General features: G+C 40.9%; 1 protein-coding gene and 1 long non-coding RNA gene across 11 annotated transcripts; both read right to left on the bottom strand.

Annotated features, from left to right (window-relative positions):
* Positions 1-2,364: 2,364 nt before the first annotated feature.
* Positions 2,365-10,014, bottom strand: LOC307027911 (uncharacterized protein). 3 transcript variants are annotated; one of them, XM_079662606.1, is made up of 8 exons: positions 9,508-10,014; positions 6,105-8,731; positions 5,852-5,936; positions 5,553-5,684; positions 5,357-5,466; positions 5,148-5,269; positions 4,928-5,002; positions 2,365-4,632 (listed from the first exon to the last, which is right to left on the bottom strand). In XM_079662606.1, exons 1-2 carry the CDS (start codon positions 9,679-9,681, stop codon positions 7,109-7,111), a joined length of 1,797 nt encoding a protein of 598 aa, XP_079518732.1. In that variant the 5' UTR covers positions 9,682-10,014; the 3' UTR covers positions 2,365-4,632; positions 4,928-5,002; positions 5,148-5,269; positions 5,357-5,466; positions 5,553-5,684; positions 5,852-5,936; positions 6,105-7,108. The 3 variants fall into 3 exon arrangements, with proteins under 3 accessions (XP_079518732.1, XP_079518731.1, XP_079518733.1); XM_079662605.1 differs by having other exon boundaries at positions 5,852-8,731; XM_079662607.1 differs by having other exon boundaries at positions 5,362-5,466; positions 5,852-8,731.
* Positions 10,015-11,301: 1,287 nt separating this feature from the next.
* Positions 11,302-15,099, bottom strand: LOC307027937. Of its 8 annotated transcripts, none has more exons than XR_013804799.1 (4): positions 13,638-15,099; positions 13,187-13,247; positions 12,554-13,104; positions 11,302-12,374 (listed from the first exon to the last, which is right to left on the bottom strand). It is a non-coding gene; the product is annotated as an uncharacterized lncRNA (long non-coding RNA). The 8 variants fall into 8 exon arrangements; XR_013804800.1 differs by having other exon boundaries at positions 12,554-13,086; XR_013804802.1 differs by having other exon boundaries at positions 11,302-11,433; positions 11,871-11,969; positions 12,098-12,374; positions 12,554-15,097.
* Positions 15,100-15,314: the final 215 nt, after the last annotated feature.

Genomic DNA, 15,314 nt, shown 5'->3' with positions numbered 1-15,314 from the left:
GGAGGGGAAGCAGCAGGCGGTTAGAGAAATGAGAACTCCTCTCCTCTGAGTGGTCATTTAAAGAGACTTTAATGCATTAATGATGACAGGAGGCACTTTAATTCATTGACAGTGTGGTATAATGAGACAATAACAGGCTACAGATGCGGACATATATACACACACATATATTTATATAAATATATACAATTTCAGAATCAAACAAGTATGAGAGCACTCTCATAATAATGTAACACAATCAGAGACTGGATATATCCCCCCCCCCCTCTCTCTGGTCGCTGAAATGGGGAATTAAAATTACGGGCCAAAAGTTGTACAAGTATTAAAAGTAAGCATAGGACACCAAACCAACTGAGACCCGTCTGTCCGCCGCATCTACGCACTGTACAACACACACACACTGTACCACACACACACCTACACACTGTACCACACACACACCTACACACTGTACCACACACACCTGCTCCTAAAGCATAATCAGGCTACAGCCGTTGTGTATTTTATTATGTGAATCACTAAATGGTCTTAGAAAAATATTGACTCTTTGATTGTAGATATCTACTAAACTACAGCCTACAAATACAGAAAGTAATGTAGGCCTGTTATACTGAGTGATATATATTTTACACACTGCTCTGCTTTCTGCACGGACCTCACAGCTGTTCTCACTGTAAACATCGCGTTGCGATGAAAGCAGTTACTAATATAATACCCAAGGGATGCATGCAGAGCTGTCATTGGCTGAGATAAGTCCGGCCGTGCGTCACGCCTCCACCGTTTCCGGAAATGCATCCGTGGAGGAGCCGTGGAGGATGCATCAGTGTCTCCTCGGTTAGAGCTCCTCCAGAGAGCCTCCTCGATGCTCGATGCTCGGTCCTCGAAGTGCATTTAGAGAAATTAGATGTCCTTCAAAATGGCGCGCTGAAATTCATTTCCGGGTCACTACCGGAAGTATTGAGAAACCTCTTCTGTATTTGTATGCTGTAGTTTAGTAGATATCTACAAACAAATAGTCGATATTTTTCTAAGGCCATTTAGTGCTTCACATAATAAAATACACAACGGCTGTAGCCTGATTATGCTTTAGGAGCAGTAGGTGTGTGTGGTACAGTGTGTAGGTTTGTGTGTTGTACAGTGCGTAGATGCAGCGGACAAACGGGTCTCAGTTGGTTTGGTGTCCTATGCTTACTTTTAATACTTGTACAACTTTTGGCCCGTAATTATGAGAGTGCTCTCATACTTGTTTGATTCTGAAATTGTATATATTTATATAAATATATGTGTGTGTATGTGTGTGTGTGTATGTCCGCTGCCTGTTATTGTCTCATTATACCCCACTGAATGCATTAAAAGTAAATATATAAGTCGTCATGAACAAATCTGTCCATTAGAGTGCTGCTGTGCCTCCTGTCATCATTAATGGACATCTCTTTAAAATGACCGCTCAGAGGAGTCACAGGGGTCGAGATTATAAATGGCCCGCTGGCCCGGAAGCACTATTTAGACACCCCGGGCCAGCATAACTTACTTTCCACTTGTCCGCTCGGGCCACTAAAAATATTGTTTAAAAAAAAATGTTTCTTGTGGTATTGGTATTTTGACTAGCAATTTTGTTTCGTTCTACAACATAGCGTTTTGTGAGTCGCTTGTCGTTGTTGGGTGAAAAGCAAACAGCTGTTTGCTGCGGAGCGCAGCACGTGCAGGCTCCCATGAGCGGGAGCGCGCTCCTTCACTACAGACTATCGCGCCATCTAACCATAATGTTTTTAATACCAGCGGTAACAAAAAACTATCTTTAAATAAAAGAAAGTCACCGGAGGAGTTCAAGGAGAGTGACAGGGAGCATGAGAAGAAGAGGGGAGAAAGTTTCAGCCAGCTTGATCGATGGAAACCCTTTTATAATCTATCGATTAGATTTTTGATTCGAAAATGATAGAAGTAGGGTAGACATGTGGAGATTATCCAGCTGAACAAAACGTGCATTTATCAAACAGGTTTGTTTTCCACAGACGTTATTTCCAGCTATTTTCCAAAACCCTGTGGAGAAATCCCATTGCTTTTTGTCGAGGGAACCAACGGCTTACTTCCTGGTTTTAGGACGCGTCACTGCACCTCTCAATATGATGCCAATATAAACAAGGTCTTCTGTCGGCTCTGTACATCTATGCTGACAAGTAAGTGAAGAGAATATAAAGGTATTGGCTATAGGGAAATGTCCCAGCAGTTTAGGAGAATGAAGGTTCTAATGTAATCTATTACATAGCCATTACATTTCTAACTCCTGATAATGACAGGAAGGCAGAAAGCGCATTATACTAATAATAATACTCATAATAATAGCAGAAATTTTTTAACAATGACCACAATATAATTATTTTAATAAACCAAATATATAACAATTGAGGAAAATGAGGAAGAACTGATTATTCAAATGCTGTAGTAATGTAGTTCGTGCATAAATTACTATGGCAACAAATGTGTTAGTTTTCTTCATTATTAGTCGATTTGTTTTTGGACGAATGCTCCGGGCCAGTGGTTACAATGGTGGGGCCAGTGATAATATAAATCCTCCGGCCCGGAGGGCCAGTGGCATTTTACTCTTAATGTCTACCCCTGGGAGAGGAGTTCTCATTTCTCTAACCGCCTGCTGCTTCCACTCCTCTCTCCTCGGTTCCCCTCCTCAGTCCTCTGCTCGCATCTCCTGTGGGCGGCACCAAGTCTCGAGGAGAGGAGTCGAGGATAGGAGGCGAGGAGGGGAAATTTGAGTCTTGAGAAACCTCTATTGACTTCACTTCTTCTTCTTCTTCTTCTTTCGTGTTTATTGGTGGTTGGCAAACCAACTTGTAGGTGCATTACCGCCACCAACTGGACTGGAGTGTGGACAAGAGACTAAGCAGAAAAACAATAAACAAAACAAACAAAACAAAGAACCAAAACTCTAGATTATTTTAAATGTATCAATTTCTCTTAGAAATTTAATAATCTCACAATATATATTGCCTGATGTTTTCCCTAACAGTCCTGATAGCGACAAGTCATGGAATTTTGCTTTCTTCAGTGTCTTGAAAAACACATTTCTCTGAGTACTATATTTCCTGCAAAGAAGTAAAACATGCTCAACAGTTTCTGGCTGGCTACAGTGTATACACTTTCCGGTTGGATGCTTTCCTATTATACTTAATGTATGATTGAGACCTGTGTGACCTATTCTTATCCGAGAAATGACATTTTCCTCCCTTCTTTTAAACCCCACCTTCCTTCCATCCCCCACATACCTTTGAATTTTTATAAAGATGTCTTATCACTAAGGTCCCAATGATTTTGCCATGTTGTTTCTGCATATTTCTGTTTGAATGTTTTAACCTGCGCTTTACTGAGTGGAACTTCTATGTCTATGTTCATACTTCTGAGTGTTTGTTTGGCCAGAATATCCACCTGTTCATTACCCTCCAAACCAACATGAGCAGGAACCCAGATGAAACGAGTTGTTATGCCTTTGATTTACATTTGATATAAAATTAGATATATTTCATTTATTATGTCCATTCTAGATGAAGATCTACCTGATCGTATACTCGACAATGCTGAAAAGCTGTCAGATGCAATTACACTATTATGTATTTCTTTCTCCTCTATCCATTTCAATGACAGTACCAATGCCAACAACTCTGTGGTGTATACTGACACATGGTCTGTTACCCTTTTCTTGATATGTATATTACTCACTGGGAAGTATACTGCTGCCCCTGCACGCCTTGTCTCTGGATCTTTGGAACCATCTGTAAATATGATTGTTGAGTCTGAGTGATATCTTGCAAAAATAATTCTGGACTATGCGCCATACTGGTAGTTCTTTCTTTTCCTTTAACTCTCTTTGTATATTGAGGTCTACACTTGGCAATGGGAATAACCAGGGTGGAATGGACGAGATTGGAACTGTGGGGCAATACTGTATTTGATTCAAACCTATACCCAGGGGTGGACTGGGACAAAAATTCAGCCCTGGCATTTTCTGTCCAGACCAGCCCACTACATTTTCAGCGGACACTACATAGAAGTCCACTAAACTTGCGGCATCTTCTCTCATGCATACTACAAAGGAGAGTCATATTCCTTGATAGCAGTTAACAAATAAAGCACTTAACTATGAACTCAAGGACTAAAATGGACAGCTATATCAATCAATCTTTATTCATTATAGTGTCAAATCACAACAGAAGTTATGTCATGACTAGGGGTGGGACGAGACTAACGGGAATAACCCTTATGCTACCCTTTCAGTTTTTAGTCTGTGACTGTGAAAATCTTTTGGTGTAAGCCCAGTATTAGTTAAAACCAGACTCGGACAATAATAACAAAAAAATATCCTGACAAATAATCTAAATAGAAACATATTACAGACAGTAGCAGCATTAGAGCTGAAACTCACTCACTCACTAATTATGAAACCATAAATAGAGAATTGGAAAAAAATATATATATATACTGTAGCTGTGTGAAAAGTCTAAGACATGGGTTACAGGTCTGAATAGATATGCATTCTCATATACGTGTATGTGCACAAGTATGTATTGCTCTATACTTCCTCGTCCGCAGCCAACCAGCTCCACTCCTCACCAAATTCGTGACCTGAAAGAAACAGCAAACAGAACTTGTACTCAGTATCTGTGTACTGACAAATATATGTAGCCATGTAGCCTTTTTGTGACGTAGTGACACTTAGTCAACAAATGTATCTGTCATGAAGGAGGACTTAAGTCTCAAAAGAGCCCTAAGGCCTACCTGCATAACTGTTAATTGAACTTAAAAGATATGCAGATGTTTGAAATTAAAACCATCAAAATGAAAATCTTCAGCCAGGAAATAATCATAATCAAACCTTTTGTTTCAATCTGAGACAAAACAAGTTGCATAATAAACTCACAAAGTCAAGACGAAGCTCTCAGATATGATGGATGACTCAAGCATCATAGAAGAACTTCTAGCAGGTCAGGAAAACCTGTTTGACAGGAGATAATGGTAGCAGAGAATATAAAGAGATATTTATGAATTACCAATTGTCATTTTATCGCACATATAGTATGTTTCTTCACATAAACCTTTAAACATAACCTTTAAACATACACATATTGCATTCCTCTCACCACATGAAATAAGCTCAGGAACCTAAAAGTGGCCCAGTGAATGATGGAGGAGACAAAGCAGGTCCTCAAAAGGGGACAGAGGGAAAACAACTCCTTAGGCTCTCATATATAGGGTGGTCCACCTAAAAGAGACATGGAAACATTATTAAGTCTCTCATCATCACAAATCAAGTATGAATTCATATAACATTATAAGACACATGACATACTCAACAAATCATAGACTTCTCAAAAAGTGGTGAAGTGGTAAGGGAGCGAATCCTTGAAAATGGACGGAGGGGGAACAACTCCTCAAGCTCTCACATGTCAAGTGGTCAACCTGAGAGGGAATCGGATACATTATTAAGTCTCTAATCATCACAAATTAAGTATGATTTCATAAAACATAAAAAATGATAAACTCACCATACTAGAGGAGACTCAACAGCCAAACTTTGGTGCAGTGAAGGTAGAGAGTGGAGGCAGAGAGAGAGCAAGTCCTCGAACATGGACGGAGGGGGAACAACTCCTCAAGCTCTCACATGTCAAGTGGTCAACCTGAGAGGGAATTGGATACATTATTAAGTCTGAAAAAATAAATTAAATGTTTTCCTCTGTCCTGCACCTAGAGTTGAAAACTTTTGGGATGTGCGTTTCTTTCAAAACTTTTTTAAAATTATGAAGTATGAATTTATACAACATTAAAAAATACATGATAAACTTACCAAATTCTAACAGTGGTCCTAAATGAGAGAACAAGTCCACATATAGAACAGAGGGAGAACGACTCCTCAAATATATCAGAACAACCTGTAATGGAGAATAATTGATAATTTAGTGTACATGATCACAGCATTAAGGATCAACACATAAGCACAATACAACTTCTGAAAATCATCATTAAAATGACAAATAATGAATTACTACATCCATAATGTGTGATGTGTGATAATAACAATAATATTAAATATTTCTCGCCTTATCAGTGGAGCAGCTTTTTAAGCAGCTCACTCTTCTCTGCAAGTCTGTCTATCACAGAGTCAGAGTCCAAGGACATGAGGATGTCTTTCTCTGTGGCCATCAACATAAATGCCTCCAATTTATCAGATGAGAGGGTGCTTCTGAGTCTGTTTTTAATAAACTTCAAAATTGAAAATGTGCGCTCACAAGCCACCTGTGTGAGGGATAATGTAAGCAGGTATTTATAAGCAAGGCCTAGGACAGGGTATGCATCTGTTAGCATGTTGAAACGGCGAAGTATCTGGTAGCAGCACAGAGGGCATTCTTTGCAGGAGCAACAGCTTATGGGAGTTATCTCAACCTCTTCTGTGTTGTCCTCCTCACCACCTGATCCATCTTCTACTGTTCTTGCTTTGTACTCTGCCAATGGGGATGCCTTCAGCCTGTTCCACTGGAGTGCAAAGCTTTTCAACTCGGCCTGCATATTTTCCTTGGTTGCCCTGCTGTCAAATCCTTGCAAGCACTTGCTTAAGTCTTGAAGGGCAGACTGGGGAAGAGCACTGGTGCAGAGCTGAGGGAAGTTTCTGGGATCCAGACATGCCAAGTCAGCATATAGATTGCCGTGTGTTAAAAAGCGCCTATGAATGGCTTCAATTGCTGTGTCCATGATCCGGTTATGCACATTCACCTCATAGGATTTTTCTGCATCATCCAGGGTCTCATCCTGAGCCATCTCTCCAGGCAAGACTTTCTTCATCCTCCTCCTCTTTTGTGGCAGTGTGGCCTCCACTTCAATGTCCGTGTCATCTCTCTCTTGGATTTCTGTGTTTGTCCAGTTGACAAATGTGTCTGCTGCTTTTTTTACAGATTCAAAATCTCTTCCCAAGCTTTTCAGCGTATCCTGTGTCGATGCCACCATTCTGTGAGCAGAGAGGATGTCCAATCCTGCCGTCTGAAGGTATTTAGACAATGGAGAGGTATGTTCAAATATGCGGAGGAAGATTTGAGCCGTCAAGATCGTCTCATACTTGAGCAATGACTGCATATCCTCTGGCCATGACACGGATACATGGTTTCACTGTTGCCTGTTTCTGTATAGCTGATAATGTCAACAGCACATCAACGTACAGACCATCTTCCGGTTTTCCAAAGAAGCCAAACACCTTCTTCAGGGCCTCATGCTTGGCCCACCAGCGTGTCTCGCCAATAGGAGCAAGGCGTCTACGTCTCTTGTTTCGGCCTGACTCTTCCCACACATTCATCCTTTTATATGACTCTTTGATGAATACCGCAATGCCATTGAGGAGCGCAAACAGGGACCCACTCTCAATAACAATCTGGGTTGTGTTTGCAAGCACCAGATTTAGTACATGTGCGTAGCACCATACATGCACCTGGTTTGGAGATTGTGCAGACAATAGTGAGGAGAATCCTTTGTATTGGCCTTGCATGTTTGATGCCCCATCAGTCGCATTTCCAATGCACATGGTCTTGCTGAGGCCCATTTTGTCCAGAACTTCTGACAGCATGTTGACAAAGGCCTGTCCAGTGGATGAACTGCACTTCAGCACTGCAACAAGCCTCTCATGAACAACATCACTAACATACCTCATAATTATAGAGCATTGATCCTGAGAGGTGATGTCCTGTGTTGTGTCCAGCTGCACTGAAAACATTCCTGCTTTCTTGATATCACTGGAGATGTTTTCTTGAATCAGATGGTGAATTGCATCTATCATTGAGTTGACTGTGGTTTTGGAGAGTAAAGTTACAAGGGAGCCTCTGCCTCTCGTGCCACCAGACAAATGCAACTTTTTGCTGTTCTCAATGCAGCTGTCCAGGTGCTCTTTTAAACAGAAATCATACTTCCCCAGTAGAAGTATGAGTTCCAAGAAATTATTATGATCAACTGTGTGGTCTTCCAGAGTATATGCTGCCTCATTTTCTGACCTCCTGTATGCAAGCCCCCTCTTCCCAAGAACCTTGAAGACATCTATGATGCGCTCCAAAACCTGCCGTCTCTTTCTGACCTGCTCTCTGTGCGCCGACATCTGACTGCCACCAAACACACTGCTGATATCAGCACTGGCGGATTTCAAGAGGTAAGCTTCAGCACAGTTTCTGTGTCCACTGCTTCTCTCATGCTCCTCTGTGCGCTGGTGTATATGCCTCCAATCTGACATTCCACTGATGAACAGACTGCTATCAGTTCTCTTACCGAATGCCATGCAGATGAAACAATACAGCATGTGACGCTCTGGACAGTATGTCAGCCACCTTCTAATGGTGCCGTCTCTGCTACAGAACACTTTCTGCACCACTGGATTGCTACTTTTTTGCTGAGGATGGTCATTTAAAAATGACTGGAGATTTCTCTGATCAGGTTGTGAAAACAAATCTGTTATTTGACTGGCACACTCATAGCTCTCAACAGCTGTTTCCCTCTCAGGTGATCCTGTATTTGGGCTGACACACTCCTCACTCTCTCCAGCCTTTTCCCTCTCAGGTGATCCTGTCTTTGGGCTGACATACTCCTCACTCTCTACAGCCTTTTCCCTCTCAGGTGGTGCAGTCTTTGGGCTGCCTGAATTGGTCTGGCTCTCTCCCTGAACTGACCAGCTGGACTTGCCCTGAACCTGTCTGGGCTGGACATAGGGAAAGCATTTATCATTAGATGGGGAAATAACTCAAAACTACAGAATAATGTACAAGATAAAAGATTAGTTCATATTGAACGAAACGTTCGCGAGCGTAACAACACTAGTGGCTTTGCCATGTTTTCATTATGACACTTAGTGTTTTCCAATGCAAAAAAGTCAGATCTTTGTGACAATACCTGAAAATGCTCAAGACAGCACTATACACAGCCATTTGAAAACTACAGTAAAAGTAACACAAATACAAAGAAATTAAAGTTACACACAAATTATGAAATAGTTATCACCTCAGTAAACAATAAATGAATTGAAAGATTACAATAAATTCAATGGCAAATATTGCAAATTAATCTAATTATTTCCTATAGGTTTACTTATATTTTTTGCTAAAATTCAAAGTATCTCATCTGTATTTACAATACAGCTTGATTCTGCAGCTTCATCTCTACTTACAGCTCGTTGGTCCATGTGAACGTTTACTGTTGCTATGGCTACAAGAAACCGCTGACGTTAGCAGCTCTTAGCTAGCCTAGCTAAATCATCTGAACAATAAAAACCCATAATATCACAATTCGGCATATTTAAACAAAATCAACCACAACTACCAACATTCACAGCCCTTCAACTCTGGGCTAATATGTTGTCACAAGTAGGACTATGCAGTTAATTAGGTCACATCACATTCAATGTAAAAACGTTTTCTACTTTTTTTTTGGACATGTCTCAAAAATGTAGCCTAGCCAGCCCAGGCTAACATTACTTACGATGTATGCCTCCACTCGCTCGTCTCCCGGCGCAGAAGCACCTGCTGGGGCGGTGACCACGGCATCAAATAGGTCCGTCAATTTAGAATATTTAGCAGCCTCCACCTCCAGAGACTTCAGCTTTTTAAGTCGCAGTTTTTCAGCACCACCCGGGCGTTTCTTCTGCTTATCCATTTTCAGCTCAGCAGCAGGCAGCCCGTCCCGCGACTCCCACCCATGCCATGAGGTCCCGCCCCACCCTGGTTTGTGTTGTGATTGACAGCACTGTCAGGGCTCTCTGAGCTTATCAGCTCATGATTGATTGACAATGACAAACAATAGACCAATAATATGTGTCGATGCTGGCAACACACTGCTAGCCCTCTGTAGCCAATTGGCCGGCCCAATTGGAGGGAATTTAGAGGGAAAAAAATGAAAAGAAAAAAAAAACATTGCGGACCGGCCCACATTGGGTCAACGGCCCACCGGGACGATGCCCGGTATGCCAGATGGCCAGTCCACCCCTGCCTATACCTACTGCTTTTACATCGCCAATCCTTCCAAAACTTATTAAATGTGACTCATTGTGCTCCAAGCAGTCTTTCAAAAATACTTTTCGCAGGATGACTATCACTGTGCCCCTGAAGGTTTACCCAGTATGCCAACATTAACTTTCCTCTTCTTATCCTTAAAGGCATTTCTCCCATTGCATAGACTTCACAGCGGGCGGAACTTGTCATAAAGTCCGCGAAAATAAAGCCCGCCCATTTAGAGGGATGATATGATTGGTGACATTACTCTCTCGTTGAGTTAGCTCAACCCAGCGCCATATAGATAGAAGAGTTACGACACCGGAAGTCCAAAAACGGTTATCGTCACGTGGTTCATGCAGACGAGGATCGTTCCCCGGAAGTTCATGGAGGGCAATGTGAATGCATTGATAACAGGAGATAGAACTACGATTTTAGGTAATTATTCGTGAATAAAGGTTTTGATTTGCAATATTTATACAACAAATCGATATGTGTATGTATTTACATCAATATGTTTTAAAAAATAAAATAGAATTTGCTAATATTAACTGAAAATATTAGGATTAGTGTGACCAACTAGTTTACATGTTAGGCTAACAGTGCCTTGGTTAAAGAGCCTGTTGCTGTTTATAGCTTTGAATTCTTTAAAACCAATATTATCTTCTTAAACTCGTATGGTGGTCAGGAGCATCACTTTCTAATGTTTATTGATATATTTAGAGGGAGGGGATCTAACGGAATGCTTCAAAATTCAGATTAGATTAATTTCTACCATTTTCTTAGATTCATGGTAGTTTCAGTAATCCCATGGTAATTGAGGACACAAGTTATCTAAATGACTAATGTCATCTTTATGGCTTTCAGAAAGGACAGGAGACCGACAGGTGACTATCAAAGGACTAGCAGCAGCAGCAGCAGCAGCATGATGATGATGATGTTAAATGTGTTGTTTTAGGAACATCCATTGCAAATACATGGAATTCAATAAACATTGAATAGCATATCATGCAGTTTGTCTGTGCCTTTTCCTCCGTGTTGTCCTGGTTTGCTGTGCTGCCTCCTAGTCGCCACCATGGTTTGCTGTGCTGCCTGGGGATGCTCAAATCGCTCCGAGAAAGGAGTACAAATGTACGGCTTCCCCACTGACACAGAGCGCAGGAAAAAATGGCTGGCTCAAGTCAGCAGGAGCAATTTCACGACCAACAGCCAAAAAATATGTGAGGTTATTATATACAAACACTGCATTTGCACTTTTTCACAAATCGAAAACCACACCATTGGGAAAGCTTAATGTTTTGTTTAATACAAAAAAACAGGGAAAGGCTTGAAAAACACAGAGTTGAGACTCAGGGTGCAGGGTGAGGGTCTCAGTGCAGGTATTTCGGCTCCATTGAATCCCCCTCTGGTTCTTGTGCTGAAAGAGGGAGTAACAGACAGGAGAAAGGGTTATACACACCTATATAGCACACCTATTGGATGGGAAATTGCCTTGGGGAGATAAGGTGTGGTCTTTGTTCCCAACTGAAGTTATGGAACTTTATTATTTGTGAGTTTAACAAAGTATGACAAATGGCATCAGTAACAGATGTGATATGAATTTCTATAAAGTTGTCTGACATTCTTGGTCATATTTTATATACAGTATGTAATGAGTTTAACATGTCCAATAAGTATAAAGTTTTTCCTAATGCTGTGTATTCAACCACTATGGAATATGTATGTGGGCAGACAAAACTGAGTTGTTCTGTGTGTGAAGTAACCTCAAGTCACTCCGCAGGCACATTTTGATGCAGACCAGTTTGTCAAGACAAAAAGGGGCAAGACTAGGCTGAGAGCAGAGGCTATACCCACCATCTTCGTGCATCGCCCTGTGGTCAAAAAGAGCAGGGCCCCTGCACCACGATTCACCCCGGGACCTGTATCTACAAAGCCCATAGCTCATGATCACAGCTATAGAGTGAAAGGTGACACAGGTATAATAAGTATGAACTCTTAGTAACAAAAGTCATATTTCTTATTTTTAAGTGGTATAATATTTTAAATGTTCGAAAATCTACAGTGCCATGTCTTCTACTTACATTGGTCTCAAAGATTGAGGGAAGAAGGGATGAGGAGACTGAGAGAAAGGAAAGTGAGGGTGAAGAAAGAGAGGACATGGCTAGTGAGGAGAGACAGGGAGGGTGGACACCACCCACTCAGCCAGCAGCCAGTCAGCATACGAGGGAACCAGCAGCCAGTCAGCATACGAGGGAACCAGCAGCCAGTCAGCATACGAGGGAACCAGCAGCCAGTCAGCATACAAGGGAACCAGCAGCCAGTCAGCATACGAGGGAACCAGCAGCCAGTCAAACAGATCTATTAAAAAAATTAAAGAGAAAATTAAAGAGCCAAGAAGGAATCACCAAAAAAGCAAAGTCTGCACTAAGAAAAATCAGGAAGGAAAATGCAGCACTCGAGAAAACAATTAAAATTAGGGACAACAAATATAAGAAAACGTTTTCAAAAGACCAACTTAAGGCATTAGGCAGACTCACCACAAAGGGGATGAAATGGAGCAATGGGACAATTAAGAAGGCTTTAAAAATTTGCTTTGCGTGCAGACCAACGGGTTACAAAACTCTGCAGGAATTGCAGATTCCCCTTCCAGGAATAAGGACACTGCAAACAAGGATGCAATGTGTTAAGTTTGAGCCTGGTGTGTAACAGCTAACATCACTGCCCCTCCACCCGTAACATCACTGCCCTCCACCTGCCAGCACCCAGCCAGAGGAGCGCAAACAACAAAAATAAGCAAGGTGTCCCGTCATGTACCTGGAAGTTTGGGTTGGAAAAATGGAGTAAGAGAGGCACTTGAAAAACCTTGGTGGCTCTCTACTCATGTTGTTACAGTTGTCTTGGTTACAGCTCTCAAGTTTTTTTTTGTTGCCATTTCCACATCTTTAGAAAATATGAAATAAATGAAGTGAAATCAACCTCTTCTCTGGAGAACAAACTTTGATTTCTCTGTCTTGTGAGTTTGCAGTCTTGCAGTTTTGCTCCTCCACCTGTAACATCACTGCCCCTCCACCTGCCATACAGTAGGTTACTAACAAGATTACTTATATAATACAGTGATAGAATACATGTTTAGTATGCTTACTTGTATAAAACAGTAGTATTAAACTTACCTTGTGTTTTCACTCTCACTTAAGTCCCTCTCCCTTTGCCATCAATCCAAAATCAGCTGAGCTGCAACATTATACAGACAGGTAATAATCAACATAATCACAAGGACACAATATGGCTCTGCTAAAAACACTCACTCTTACACGCACCAAAGTTATATTTATCTAATATTTAACTCCCTCCACCCCCGCATACAATCCTGTTTAGAAGCCCCTCTTCTCTAATTCAACAACGTTGGACGAAATGACATTAAGAGAACGGAATTTACAATTAAAAGGCTGTTCAACGTGTGTTGCTAACTTGATCCGGTATCCTAGCTTTATCTGTTATCTGTAAACGTTCCCTAAATCTACTAATTTAGGGATAATCCACTGACATCCTTTAATACACATGTTAATTTGAATCAGATGTACTGATAATATCCGCAATATAAATCTTTAAACTTCTTCTTACATTTAAAAGTCCGTCACGAACGGTCTATTATGCTGCAACTCTACAGCTCTGCTAGCCTTGGCGCTAACTTCCGGGGAACGATTGAGAGGCTCCAAAATCCGCCATTGCTGTAAAAAAGTGGTCCATTGGAAACGGAGATGACGTTACTCTCAGTCTATACGGCGCTAGCTCAACCGTTCTCTCAAAGAAGCTCTCCCGTCTTCACAGTAACTCGCAGATACGGCATTTAACCCTTCACATTCCAACAGAAACTGAACAGGCAGATTCGAAGGATTTATTTATTTGGAAATGTTATTTAAGATACAATTTAATCAACTTATTTTGGTAAAACTAATGAAAGATTTCACAAAAAATATATATAAAAAATAATATTTTAAAAAAAATGTTGTTTTTTTATGTTTTCAAATATTATTTTTTAGAATATCTTAGGCCCTCACAAAGGGGCTAGAGGGCCCTGACGGCTCATCACTGCTGTTGTGTCTTTGATCAAATAAAAGGTTTATATTGACCGTGGTCTATGTCAATACAGTTTTACTGTGTGTCTGCCCAAGGACAATTTAAGGTAAAACCTAATAGAGGTGTCATAAATAATAACCTAATAAAAGTAAATGTAACAACTACTACAGTGCAACAAAACAGGAAGATTAAATGTGGTCTCTTAAATATAAGATCTCTAGCATCTAAAGCAATATTGGTAAATGATTTAATATCAGATTATAATATTGATATATGCTGTCTCGATGAAACTTGGTTGAGACATGAAGAATATGTCAGCATAAATGAGGCCACTCCACCCAGCCATATCAATACTCATATTGCCCGAGGCACGGGCCGAGGAGGTGGAGTTGCAGCAATCTTTGACTCAAGTTTACTTATCAATAATAAACAAAAATTAAATTATACCTCCTTTGAAAGCCTCGTTTTTAGTCTTACGCATCCGACCTGGAAAACTTTGCAGCCAATCTTATTTGTTACAGTGTACCGTGCACCAGGTCCTTATTCAGAATTCTTATCAGAATTCTCTGAGTTTTTATCAGCTTTGGTACTTAAAACAGATAAAGTAATTATCGTAGGTGACTTTAATATTCATGTTGACGATGATAAAAATAGCCTTACTGTTGCATTTAACTCTATATTAGATTCTGTGGGTTTCTGTCAGAGTGTAAATAAACCAACCCACTGCTATAATCACACTCTCGACCTTGTTCTGACTTATGGTATTGAAATTGAGCAATTATTAGTCAAACCGCATAATCCTGCTTTATCCGACCATCTCTTAGTAATTTTTGAAGTACTGTTACTAGACTACAAAGCATTACGGTACGTCTACACTACAGGCATCAAAAAATGCTTTCAACGCTTTGCCCATTCACTTGAATGGGGTGACGTAGAAGATTTTTAATCTTCGCCGAACTGCATTGTGGGGAGCATGGCATGGCTTTGCAAGCATCACGAGCATCTATCGGCATCAAAAGTTTTTCAACTTTTGAACAATGTTCAACTTTTGAGGCTCGATGCTTGGCATCAGCCAATCAAATCCCGTTTATGCAAATCCCGCCAGTGCAAGCGCAGCCAATCAAACCGCGTGCAAGCTGGGAGAGCCAGACCGCAGTTAATTTCCTCATATTCCAAACGAGATATTACGGTAGCAAATCACCCGGTTCTTTACGACCGGAA

The sequence above is a fragment of the Notothenia rossii genome, assembly GCF_949606895.1.
Source record: "Notothenia rossii genome assembly, chromosome: 1".
Lineage (NCBI taxonomy): Eukaryota > Metazoa > Chordata > Actinopteri > Perciformes > Nototheniidae > Notothenia > Notothenia rossii.
Note: the sequence above shows the minus strand (reverse complement) of the source record. Positions and strands in the feature narration are given on the sequence as shown.